The following is a 14,229-nucleotide window of genomic DNA, read 5'->3' as shown; positions in this document are numbered from 1 at the left end:
CTCTGGGTGTATGTGTGGGCGTGAAGTTGGGGTAATATATGGGAAAGAGGTACTGCCTTCTAATTTTCTTTGTTTTAAAGATCATAATGATGGATTACCCCAGTTAGGTTCACACAAAATAAAGATGACACAGGGCCCAGTACCATCTTCAACCTTGTCTCATTGTTTGTCCTTGGATGTGCAGATATGACTCTAGTGGATGCTATTTTTCTTCCTCAAGGTTCAACCTGCCATTGGTATTTTCCCTTTTTACTTAAGGGATGTTATCTTTTTAAGAAAAACAAAAATTGGTCAAGATTATGGAGATGGATTTCATTTTGAAGTATTTAAAGTATTTGAGTCCTTCTCAAATACTTTCTTTTCTTGCTTTCTGTAAGTTTTCTTTCTGATCACAAGGCCTATTGCTTTACAGTGCAGTAATATTTAAAAAATAAAAAAAAGAAAAAGGTTTCCATGGCTCTAATTTAGTCAAAGGACACATGCAATGAATTTACTTTGGAGACCTGCCTCTGGAATTTTTCATGACTACTCTTTCCCTCAGGGCAGAACTCATGATTCCTTGATGTGTTTTTCTACTCTAGTCATTATTTAAGTTTCTCAGACTTACTACAACCTGTAATCTCCACTCCCTTGATTTATTTAAGCTTCTAATCAAGTACGTACTGTATGGTTGATGTTTATTGAATGAATAGCAGTTTCTGTTCCACTTCATCTTGTGGCTATTTAGGCGGGTGTTTTGGTCTTTTCACAGTTATTTTTAACTCTCAGCTATCCCAGGCAAGTAGAATACTGTGTCTCTTTGCCTGCCTTTATTACTTATCTATCCTAAAGTATTTTTTTCTAATTATCATAAAGATTAAATTCCTTTTTTGGTTTGTGTTTCTTAATAAGCATTGTTTCATCTTTTTCTTCTTTATTATTTTGCACTTTTCCATAATCCAGTGAACTTTTGTGAATAGCAGGGAGTGTCCAATGAGAGGAAAATTAACTTCATTAGATGTTCCATCATAGTTTGTAAACAATGTTTACCTCATAAGCTAACATTTTATTAGGAAAAATACCAACTTACACCCTATGAAAAGTTAAAACTGAATTACATTTCTTTAAGAGACTCAATGTTTTTATAAATATCTTCTTAATAGTCACTGTACAGTATTGTCAGTTTTCCACCTGGACCAATGGAGGGACACAGATTAAAAGAAAAACATCATAAGGTTTTCTGAACGTGCCAGATGCTTTACCTATAAACTTCTTCAATATTTCATAAGGAAAATTTCACAAAAATATGTGATATTGCTTTATAAGCTCTGCCTGAGGCCTGAAAACATGAAAATTAAGAATAGAAATGTCTGAAATGGGAGAATATAGTGAAGAGATTTACTTGAATTATATCCCTTTAGCCATGCCACCAGTGATCTTGCTTTGATGAAGTACTTAAGCACAAACACATTTCATTTAATGTGAAACCTAATCGTGCTAATTTGCCAAAAGAAAATGTCAAATTAGTGATTAATTTGCTTTCATCAAAATGTTTATTGGAACCTGATTATATCAGGATATATGAAGCAAATATAGTTTCTATATTTCTTAACATCTCGGTAGTATATCCTTGCATATCTTACCAGTTATACTAATAGATAAAAGATAGGTTACTTAGTGTAAATTTCCATTTTACACAGTTGACAATTTTTAATGCTAAATCTATAACTGAATAAGGAAATATATAAAGAAAAAGTTAATTTATTATTGCTGGTTAACTTTCTAAGTATTTTTTAAAAAATCATATATTGTGGGAGAATTCTGGGTCAGCTGATTCCAATGTATGTATTGTATTAATCAGCCATTACCACAATAATGCTGCATAAATACTCCAAAACTTCATGACTTAAACAACAACATGAAATTATTCTCATGCTCAAAGGCGTATATTTGACTGCAGAGTGATCTAGCCCAGAACAGTTGGGCAATTCTTCTTAAGGCTGCTAATTGGAGTTATCTCAGTTTTGTGTCCCTTTCACTGTCCTTGGACCAGTTTCTGCTCAGAGCACTTTTTTGTGGCAAAGAGCAGAAACTCTCTACACCCATCATCCTCTAAGGTTCCTCTGGCCAAAGTCAGTCATGTGGCCAAGGCTTTAATCCACGGGGCAGGGGAATATACCAAACCCATGGAGGAGTGAGGAAGGGTAGGAGTTAGTGTTTATTGAAGAGTAATCCAAACTCTCTTGTAATTTTTATTCTTTATGATAAATTACATGTAATTTATATTACAAATAGGGATCATACTATTTGTGAAATCATGTGCAGATACACTATATAGTATCCCTTCTTTTTCATGGCATCCAATAAGGTTAAGAGTAAATTTAACTGTAAGTTTGCCAATCCTTATTTTAGGACCCGAGATGAACTTTTAGCAGCTGTTTGTTTTAGCAGGTATTTGCTTCATTTTTGGTTGTTTATTTACAGATAGAGGTATATTTGGTGGCTCAGTAGAGTCTGTTTCTTTTTGGGGTTTTTTTTTCCTCTTATTTTTTCTCTAAGAATGTGAACATATCTCTTGTGGGAGAGAAGAAACGGAAAAATGGCTGCTCCACTAAACTGCTGTTCTAGGGCAGAGGCCACATCTGTCTCTGTTTGCTGCTATGTTTCTGCACTCAGCCCAATACTTTGCTCTTAGTAGGCTCTCAATAAATATTAAACTGATTACCAACTTGCAAAAGGGTCCTCTTGTGTCCCACCTCTATTTATGCTTCATTTTGTGCTAATACATACACTCCCTGAGAATACAAATTGATGTTTTCTTTATTGTGGTAAAATACACATAGCATACAATTTACCATTTTAAAGTGTACAATTCAGGGGTATTAAGTACATTCCATAAGGCGAACTTCACAAAGATGATATCGCTTTGTGAGCCCTGCAATACCATCGCGACTATCGAGTTCCAGTACTTTTTCATCACGTCAAATGGAAATGCTGTCCACATCAAGCAGTTACTCCCCAACCCTCTTCCTCAGAGCCTGTGGTAAGAACTAATCTGTCTTCTCTTTCTATGGATGTGCCTATTTTGGACATTTCATACAAATGGACTCATACAATATGTGGCTTTTTGTGTCTAGCTTCTTTCACATAACATAATGTTTTCAAGGTTTATCTATGGTATGTAGCATGTGTCAGTACTTCATTCCTTTTTGTGGCTGAATAATATTCCATTGTATGGATATGCCATATTTTATTTATCCATTCATCAGTTAAGGAATTCAGGCAAGTAATATTTCATATACATGCTAATTGATTCTAGATATCAGATGAAGTCTAGTAGGTTAACAATCTCAGAGGTTGTACTTACTTCTCCCTGTAGAATATATCAGTGGAGAGGAATTCTTCTGCAGAACTTGGTTGGAAAGGGAAGAGGAGAAAACTGGAAGACTTTCTAGAACAATGATATGACCACAGTGTAGAGTGAATTCCCACTGCCCAATTAAACTGTGATACTGTGTTGTTTTTTTTTAACTTAAATTCAGATTACTGTGATCAGATATCATAGTCATTTGACAGTAATTTGGTAGGAAACCAGGAATCAGCAACTGGTTATTTTAAATGTGACTTTAATCTTGCATCTTTTCCTTATTTGCTGTGACACATGCTTTAATTTTCTCTTTTATGAAATAATAACAATACCCAAACAGTACTTTCCTACTTCTTCCCATGCTTTCTGTGACAATATTATATGTGCTTTCCAGCCTCCTCCTGCTTTCCAAAAATGTTTTAAACCGCAGGTCATATGAGATTCTGATTTAAGGTTTAAAAATACTTCCCTCCTTGAATGTTTATTACCCAACTGGAACCTGAAAGGGACTGCATGACTATTTCATTATCCATAGAGTCCAAGAGGAGTGCAATGGAATTAATTTAAAAGCTTGGGAAAATAAGATATATGAATAAAATGAAAGGAATTGGCATTATGCAACCTGGAGAAATGAAGGCTGAAATCTTTAATACATGAAGAACTATTATATAGAGGATATAGAAGAGGATGAATGATTTTTCTCTGTCTTGCATGAGAACAGAATAAGAGGAAGTAGATTTAAGCTATAGCACACAGGATTTAGATTAGAAATAAAAAGCTTTCTAACTCTAGGGAATGTAAGGCATTTTATCAGTTTCCTTGTTAAATCCCAAAAGGCATTTAAGGAAAAGAAATAGGAAGAATTACTTTTATTAACATTGTTTATTAAGAGATGTTCCTAAATACCCTTCCTTGTGAATGTTTAGAGGAGGATAGAGACCTACCTATTTTGGGTGGTCTCGGCTCCTGAAGAAAATAGAGGGCACCGTACTGTCATGTTTCTCCTCTATAGAAGTGTGGAGCACAATGCTTTGCAGGCAGGACCTGCTTAATAAAATGTAGTGAAATGAATAGGCCCCTCTTCTTTTTTTTTTTTTTTTTTTTTTTGCGGTACGCGGGCCTCTCACTGTTGTGGCCTCTCCCGTTGAGCCCCTCTTCTTAAAGACAAGAAAACCTAGGTAGTATAATAACTATATGCTCTAAGATCTAGCAGCTGGATTCACACAGTTGGGCTTCCCTGGTGGCGCAGTGGTTGAGAGTCCGCCTGCCGATGCAGGGGACACGGGTTCGTGCCCCGGTCCGGGAGGATCCCACGTGCCGCGGAGCCGCTGGGCTCGTGAGCCATGGCCGCTGGGCCTGCGTGTCCGGAGCCTGTGCTCCGCAACGGGAGAGGCCACAACGGTGAGAGGCCCGCGTACCGCAAAAAAAAAAAAAAAAAAAAAAAATTCACACAATTATTTAAGACAAAATGTAGATTTGAGCCAGAAAATAGATTTCTACCTGTTTTATACCTAGAACACTGGATGAACAATCCAGAACTAGACTCAGGCGCACTCTCTCCTTGCTATACCCTGGATGCCTGGACTGTTTCTGGATCAACAATTTAGTAATAAGCTATGAACTGGTTAGGTGAGTCAATGACCTGGTTCTAGTGAGAAATATACATACAATACTGAGCAGTTTCTTTCAAAAACGGTTAAAAATAATGTATTCAAGAATTATTCATTGAGTTCCTATAGTATATGAGGCATTACGCTAAGTCCTAGGCAGTGCATAAAACGGAAAAGATGTCTGTGAAATAATGTGGAGATAAGCTGTCCCTTATTTTTAAAGGCATCTGGCAATATTAAGGCTAAACGTCAGGAGAAGGTAGATAGGAAAAAAACAATGGAAACAGCTTTGTGTTTTCTCAGAAGGTATTGGGGTGTAGGCTTATAAACTCCACATCTGTTTGCTCCCTGGCATCAGCCTCTTCCCTTTGTCATCCACCCCTTTGTCAGTCTGTGCAGGCAGACTGACCTGCTCTTCCACCCCTGCACTGTACACCTCTTCCCGCATGTGCTTGCCATATCACCAGCTCGTGCACAGGCTTACAACCAACATTTTCATTCTCTTCACTCTTCAGCCAGCAGGAATTCAAGGGTCCTGAATGGAGACTAATTCCATGGCATTTGAAGGCCTGCTGTGGTGGTGGGAGTGAGCAAGTCCCTGTAGGGCAGGGGTCCACAGACTAGAGCCTTGGGCCTAAATTTGAGGTGCCAAGTCTAGAAATTTAACTTCTATGACGGGAATAAAGTGATGAGAATTAAAATCTACCATGGAGTGAAGAAAACTGTCAAGCAACACTGACAGCAGGCACTGAGAGATAAAAAAAAAAAAAAAAGAGAAAAAAATTGTTTAAAATGCTGGTTATGATAAATATATAAACCAATTCAATTATGCATAATCACCAGTAACATAAAATCACAATAACAATGATCCATCATTAAATATGCCAGATTGATTTTGCATATATTTCATTTGAACTATTCATGTGACTTAGTCTTCAAAATTTCTTGGTTTTGGGCTTCCCTGGTGGCGCAGTGGTTGAGAGTCCGCCTGCTGATGCAGGGGACACGGGTTCGTGCCCCGGTCCGGGAAGGTCCCACATGCCGCGGATCGGCTGGGCCCGTGAGCCATGGCCGCGGAGCCTGCGCGTCTGGAGCCTGTGCTCCGCAATGGGCGAGGCCACAACAGTGAGGCCCGCGTACCGCAAAAAAAAAAAAGAAAAAAAAAAAAATTTCTTGGTTTTGTAGCATGGTTGTCTGTTCAGAGCATATAAAACAACAGAGAAGACAATACCTACCCATCGAGTACCCACCCATATAATTATTCACACTGTTTGGTTGATGTTTCATAAATAATGCTGGTTAAAACAATTTTTTTTCTGTTGAAATGGAAGGAGTATTTCAACGATATTCGAGAAGGCAACAATTGGCATATTGTTCTGATTGCCTTAGCTGCCTTCCCTGAAGGAAACATGCTTGTTTTCAGGGCTGGCTAATCTTGGAATAATAATACATTGTTCTCAATGTTAAGTTGAGAGAAATTTAATCAGACTGCTTTCATTTTGGCAATTTCAGGATTTCTAGCTTCCATTTCCTGCCTCCCCAGGAAAAACTCAACAGAGAATATTGGATTTTCTGCTTGTCAGATACTTTGCTCAAGCAAAGTTTTTTTTTTTTTTTAAATAAGATTTAATCAAAAGTAGTCTCTCCCTTGGCCATCCTCATCCTTGTCAGGCACTGTTTTTAACCTTGATAAAAGCAGTATTAAGTCTGTATTTTGATTTTAAGGTTGAAAAATTAATGTAGGCAACTAAAGGAATCAAATAAAACAAAACTTGGGGATTAACTTTTACAATTAAGACAAGAAGAAAAGCAATTAGTGGCTTGGCTATCAGATAGGCCTTCACCGACCCATTTAATGCAATTTCTTTAACCCACTAATCTCTTTTATCTGGATTGAGCAGTGATTCTTTGTCGGTCATCAATTAAATTTTTTTCCCTTCCCCTTGAAGGAGTTATTCCAGATTCCTGGCAGCCTTGCTGAACTGCAGTGGAGCCAAGGACTTTTATGTATGCAAATTCTTAATTGTAAACATTGTGACAAGCATCGGCAAACTGGGATTTGGCAGAGTTGGTGTGATGTCATAGAAAAGAATTTCCTTTGTTTTATTTAAAAGTGGTTTCCAAGTTTTTCCCCAGTTAGTCTGGCTTTTATCTCAAGCTCCAAGAGAGCCGTTTACCAGATGTCAGAACCAAGACATAGTCTTTGACTTCTAAGGACTTTATCCAGGCTGACCTGGATTACTCCCCTTCATGGATTGAATGCAAACACTTTAAATAACACTCCATTTCTCCAGGCTAATGTTCTCTCTTTTCTTTCCATTTATCTTACCCTGTCTATCCTCATCCTTTGTCTTAGGCATAACTTTCCTGTCTCAATTCCCTTAGCATGAAAGTGACTCTCAAACACTGTCATCTCCCTAAAATATTTTCAAAATGAGGTTTTGATTCCCACCCTGATTTCATCCTGTATAAGCAGTCAAGTTACAGGTTGATGAATCTGATATAAGTTAGTGGCAAAATCCTAAAACAGAATATTAAACAAGTGGTTTGTTAGCACTTAGGAAAAAAGTCAGTGATAAATTGTGAGGGTCTGAATGAATTTTCTGAGAACAAATGGCAAACCAATCTCTCCCTTAGATAGGTTCCCTGCATTGGGAGGTCAGAGAAACTGTATAGAGCATTTTGATTCCAGCAAGATATTTGAAGTAGTTACTCAAGGTGGCTTCATGGACAAGATGTAGAAAACAGAGCTGGGTGAAATGGTCAGGTCTGGTAGAACAGCTAAGGCTACTTAGTGAAATTGTATAATTTAGGAGGTGATTTTTAGAGGTGTGCCACAAGACTCTAGTTGGCCCAGCTTCAATAAGTGTTTTGATTTATGGTTTGGATGAGCCACGGAAGGCCCTTTTCTATTTCCTGTTTGCTTGTCTATTTGATCTTCAAAACACCACCTCAGAAGTCTTCTGTCATCTTTAAGTTTGATTTAGAGATCTCCACTCTGTACTGCTATAGTAGTTTTTCATAGAATTTACCACATTGTTCTGTAATTCCTCATTTTTCCTGCCTGTTTCCTTTTGTAGGCTGTGAAATTCTTGAGGTCAAAGACCAATCTTATTTAACTTTATATCCCACAGCATCTGGTACTCAGTAAAAAAATTTTTGAATAGGTGAATGAATGAGTGATTTAGTGCCAAGTTTAGCATTACTTTCATGTAATACAAAAATGCAGTATAGTTAGTAACAGAATTAAGATTCAAAAAGAGTTGAGTGGCTAAAAAAAATGGCTCCAGTTAAAATGATGAAGTTCAATACCTCAACTCCATTGATTTTACCGACCACCTTTGATTGTCTCTTACCCCCTTGCTGTTCTCTATTTCCCCCTCACCAAGCCTAATTTCATGGTTGATCATTATAATCACTCACTTGCCCATCTCTTGCCTTGTCCTTTACAAAACCACAACCCTGGGTAAATCCAACTCTCTACATGGATCCATGGATAAACAGGACTGAAGAAAAGCCCACCTCCCTGCAGACTTGCCTCACTCTTTTTTTTTTTTTTTTAATAAATTTATTTATTTTATTTATTTATTTTTGGCTGCGTTGGGTCTTCGTTGCTGCGCGCGGGCTTTCTCTAGTTGCGAAGAGCGGGGGCTACTCTTTGTTGCTGTGGGCATGCTTCTCATTGCAGTGGTTTCTCTTGTTGCAGAGCACGGACTCTAGGCGTGTGGGCTTTAGTAGTTGTGGCACGAGGGCTCAGTAGTCGTGGCTCACAGGCTCTAGAGCGCAGGCTCAGTAGTTGTGGCGCACGGGCTTAGTTGTTTTGCGGCATGTGGGATCTTCCCGGACCAGGAATTGAACCCATGTCCCCTGCATTGGCAGGCAGATCCTTAACCACTGGGCCACCAGGGAAGTCCCCCTTGCCTCACTCTTAATTCATGACCACTAACCTGAAGTGAGCCCTTAATGCTGCCACTGATCATTTTGTATGTCCCTAATCTCTTCCCTCTCCAAGTCTGTCACACGACTGTTTAGGCTTTTTCTCTCTCTCCTCGAACACTATCACATTCCCCATTCTCACTCTCAGTTGATGACCTTCCTTCTTTTTCACTGAAAAAAATGTAAGCAATCTCATGAAAACTTCCACATCACCCATCATCATCTCCTCTGCACCCACATACTTTGCCTTCCTTTATGTTACTAGAGAGATAAACTGTTAAACCAGACATAAAACCATCATCATATACACTGGATTCCACCCCTTTCATTTACTCAAGAAAATAATTCCAGGAGTTCTGCGATTTCTTACAATGTCTTTTCTTTTTTCACTTTCTACTATATCACATTCACAGGAATATAAACCTACTATTATTTCTTCTACCTTAAAAAGTCTTCTTTAGATCTTCTGCCTTAGTTCTTTGCAGCAAAACTCCTCAGAGGAGTCTATTTGGCAATGTCTCTAATTCTCTTTTCCCATTCTCTATTAAAGCCACTCTAATCAGCATTTTGCCCCCATAATTCTTTTAAAACTGCTCTTCATCCTCATCTTAGTTGATTTGTTAGCACCCTTCGGTGCTTTGATTACCTCTTTCTTTCTGGGTGATATATTCTTTCTTTGACTTCCAAGATACCATTCTAGTTTGTTTTTACCACTACTTTATTGTCTACTCATTTTCAGTCTGTTTGCTTTTACTTCTCTTCTCTGCAACCTCTTCTTCTTTATGAGCCCTAGAAGTAGGGCTCACTCCTTGATTTTCTTCTCTTTCTGCATTTATTGCCCGATGATCATCTGGTTTCATGGTTTCTGTATACTGGTGACTTCCAAATTTGCATGTCCAGTTTAGATCTCCTTCCCAAATGCCTGATTCTTACAGTTGTCTAGGAACGATTTCCCCCTGCCAAATCTGCTCCATCTATAGCATTCCCCGTCTCACTTAATGGCATTCTATCCTTAAAGTTTTTTGGGCTAAAAACCTTGATTTTGTCTCCTTTTCTCTCACACTCCATATCCAGTATATTGAGAAAGCATGTTGACACTACTTTCAAAATAAATCCAAAATCTCATCACATCTGATCACCTCTACTGTTACCACCCTAGACCCAGACACTATTATCTCTAGCCTGGATTATTGCAGGAAACTCCTCCTGGTCTCTCTGCTTCTGCTTTTGGTGCCTTCAGTCTGTGCTCAATATAGCAGCCTGTGCTGAAAATCCTGCTACATCTCACTTAGAGTAAAAGTCAGAACCTTGCAGTGGCTGCTGGAGCCTGCATGCTTTGCCCTTCCTCCCATAACTTTTACTTCATCTTCTGCTAGACTCCTCCTTGCTCACTCTGCTCCAGTCACAATGGCCCACTTGCTGTTGCTCAGACACACCAGTCGCAGTCCCACCTTAGGGTCTGAGTTGGCTGTTCCCTTAGCCTGCAGCACACTTCCCCCAGATACCTGCGTGCCTTTCTGTAACCTCCTGCTTAAATGTCACCTTCTCGGTAAGTCTGCTCTGGCACACTATTAAATACTAATGATTGCACCCCCCTGCACCCCAACTCCCAGCACTTCTGATCCTGCTCTATTTTTTTTCTTTTTACATAGCACTTGTTTATTTTTCAGTATACTATGTTATTTATTTATTTATCAGATTTATTGTCTTTCTCCCCCCGTAGAATTTAAAAACACTTCACATTTACATGATGGAAGAGCTGTGACTTACCATTTGCTTATGAGAAAAAACAAGAGTTTTAGATGTAAATACAAGACACTGTTATCTTCTCATTGCTAAAAAAGTTAAGCATGAGGTTGTGTTAATAGTGAGTATAGGGAAGTAATCATTTTTCTGTTTGTTTTACAAATATTTATTAAGTACCTCATATATTAGTAACTGTCATAGGTTCTGGAGCTACAACAGTGAACAAAACAAATAAAAATCCTTGACCTCATGGAGTTATATTCTGGTATATTTTATTGTGCACTGCTGTATCTAGTGTAATGCACTGTATTCTGTATGGGCTATGCCAGACCAATCATACTGCATTTCCTTTGGTCATTACTCTTTGAATCACACTGGTTAAGAGCATGGTCTTTGGAATCAGGGAGACAAGGATTTGAATCTTGGCTCACTTTGACCTTGGAAAAATTACTTAACTTCTCTGAGCCCCACTTTCCCCATCAATAAAGTGTGGGTACTCTTACCTACAGTAAAAGATCATTTACTTAGACTGTCAGGACCTGACCCATTCCAGATTAATGTTTCTTACTTTAGGTATCTTAACTCCAAAATAGCGCAGTGATTTACAAAAGACATTTTAGTCTGACAGTTTTGGTATATAATATGAGATGTCAAGTATGATAAGAAATGAACAAATTTAATATGCATAGATGTCTTACAGAATCTTTTTTATGAGTTGAATGCCGTGCAAATTACTTAAAGAATTCATTGTGTATCTGTGGAGTTTTTTTTTTTTTTTTTTTTCAGTACGCGGGCCTCTCACTGTTGTGACCTCTCCCGTTGCGGAGCACAGGCTCCGGACGCGCAGGCTCAGCGGCCATGGCTCATGGGCCCAGCCGCTCCGCGGCATGTGAGATCTTCCCAGACCAGGGCACGAACCCGTGTCCCCTGCATCGACAGGCGGACTCTCAAGCACTGTACCACCAGGGAAGCCCGAATGTTCTGAATGAAAATATTTGTTTACCCATGAAAGGAAAATATGTATCACATAAAATATAAATATTTAATGATGTAAATGTTGTTATATATATTTATATATTTTGCCCACCAAATTTTTACTGCAAAATCAGACTTTATAAGCCATACTGATTTCCTTAAAAAAAATGGCTAAAAAAAGTCTGGTAATTTTTTTAAGCACAAAATTTATTTTAAAAACATGAAATTTGTTCCTAATCTGCAGAAAGAGGTTTTGTAAGATCACTAACCATCAGGATTTGCTTTTTCTATAGCAGCCACAGTAGAGGATGATACAGTAGGTCTTTGGAAAAGATCAGGCAGGGGCTCTGCTTGCTTGTGCCTTCCTTCATTTTCAAGGTTCTCTCCCATCCTATGCATTTGGAGTAACTTCTGTTTACCAATGAATACATTTTGTTCCATGGGATTTATGAAATTTTCACAACATCAAAGACCCTCATCAGAATCATTTTCTAACCATCCTTTGTAATCCTCACTGCCTTGTCCATTTTGTCATCACCTTCCTATCATTTGCAGCCTTGGAGGTCACACCATCTCTTAGCACAGAATATTGTAGCAAAATGCTCCTCTTTTATTACAGTGTAACTAAAAATGGACAATCATGAAAAACCTTTTTTTAAGAATAAATTAGTTATTTGAATGCTTACAGTATTTAAACTTTCAGATAAATTATCTTAAGTACAATTGGTATGAGGAGTTCAAGAAATAGTAATGTATATAAAGAATTTCTCACAATGTATGGCACAAGGTAATTGCTTAATAAATGACTTTAATTATTATTATTGTACAAACAGATTAGTGTATATTTAGAGGAAAATTCCCAGGTCTATAAAGGGATCAGTATAATGTGAGGATTTTTTTAAAAAGTAATTGTCTTAACTGTATGCATGCAGTTGTAGATTCATATTTCCTTTAGAGTTCTCTCCATACATTATCCATAATAGCTGATGAGTTTCTAGTTGACAAGAACAATGCCAGTTTAACTTGTTTTTTTTTTTTAATTTCTAAGCAAGCACTAAGAATTTTTTAGGCACATTCTGTTTGCATTAGATACAGCTAATTTCATATTTTTCTTTCCACTGAAGGAGATTGGGAGCTTCTAACGATTCTTGGAAATCATTAAATTAGGATTAATGATTATCTATATAGAGAATCTATACTGCATGCATTAATGTTAGACAAGGTCAGGGATGTACATTATTCATTCATTTATTCAGCCTGTCATTTTCAAATCATTCAATAAACATTTATTGAGCATTTTGCACTCCTTATTAAGTATACTAGATGTTGGAAAATTAAAAATAACTTTTAGCCTCTATTATTAATATGATAGATATTTGTGCTGGAAGACTATATGTGAGACATGTGTGGGGGAGTTTAGCGTATACAATCTAAGGAAGGAGACTAGATTATACCATAAAGTTTTATCTTGAATATACTTACGTACAAATTCAGGATTATATTAGGGTTTTTTAGTTCAAGTGATAGGAAACCCAATCCAAATTGGCTTAAGCTAGAGAGGGGACTTATTGGCCCATATACATGAAAAGTCTAGGGTATTTCTTGTTTGAGTACTGCTAGATCCAGTGTATTGATGTAATCAGAACCAAATCACCCTTTTAATCTTGGTTTTGCATCCCTCTGGAAGTTGGCTTCCCTCTCAGGTAGGCTTTCTCTTTGAGCTGTCCCGTAGCAGCTCAGACTTACATCTTTCATGTTGCAGAAAGGAAAGAATTCTCACCCTGTGCCCATGGCCAAAGGCCTGGAACTTTCTGATGTGGACATATTCTCTTTGCTTAACTGACTACTGTGTTTGGGAGTAGGTGGATGATGTTCTGACTGTACCTCAAGGATCAAGTGTCCACCTCTAGACTTGAGGATGGGAGGATGGAGTTGGTTCCATGTGAACCACTTAGTCTGAGAGTTGGTAAGAAGTACCACCCAGGCCCATTACTCAAGGAAGAAGGATGCATGATGAGGAGTCACACAAGGATCCACAGCAAAGATCCTGTGACAGGTGTGGGACTGTTCCAGCTGATGGGGTTGGTAAGAGAGAGGAGAAAGAGCTTCAGATTAACATTAATCTTATGTATTTTGCCATTTACATTGGTGATCAGACACCCTATCTAGAAAAACTATCACTGTGCTTTCGATTTCTTTAATTGCAGTGTGAAAGATCCCTTTCCAGAACCTCCAGGTAGACATGGAGGTTTTGATTTGCACACCTGTATGAAAAGTGTGCATCTAATCTTTGTGTAGCTAGATGTGTGACTCTCCATGAATGTGCATTTCAGACAAGGAATTTTCCAATTTTTATAGTATCCATGCTCCAAATATCCTTCTTGAAACTGCTGAGGACATAGTCCTTCCACTTTATTTAAAAACAAAAATCACAACAAGAGCAATAGCAACAAAATGCTCCATTTACCTTTAAAGGTATACTGTAAATATGCATATTTGGTGATTTGGGGAGGGGAAAAATGTACACTTGAATTCAGTATTATTTGAGAACCTTATGGATGCTTTGCAGGCACCTTCACACTGCCAGACACTGTGAATTTACAAACTCATATGATT

General features: G+C 38.0%; 1 protein-coding gene across 1 annotated transcript in view; it reads left to right on the top strand.

Moving 5' to 3' along the window:
- The window catches only part of EPB41L4A (erythrocyte membrane protein band 4.1 like 4A), a 365,694-nt gene extending 363,005 nt beyond the window's left edge, over positions 1-2,689 (top strand). The window contains exon 25 of the mRNA XM_049707507.1: positions 2,564-2,689. Within this exon, the coding sequence (XP_049563464.1) occupies positions 2,564-2,674 (111 nt within the window). The 3' untranslated portion in view covers positions 2,675-2,689. The remainder of the gene's footprint in view (positions 1-2,563) is intronic.
- The last annotated feature ends 11,540 nt before the right edge of the window (positions 2,690-14,229 follow it).

The sequence above is a fragment of the Orcinus orca genome, chromosome 3 (genome assembly GCF_937001465.1).
Source record: "Orcinus orca chromosome 3, mOrcOrc1.1, whole genome shotgun sequence".
Classification (NCBI taxonomy): Eukaryota; Metazoa; Chordata; class Mammalia; order Artiodactyla; family Delphinidae; genus Orcinus; species Orcinus orca.
This window is presented reverse-complemented; position numbering and strand designations above follow the sequence as displayed.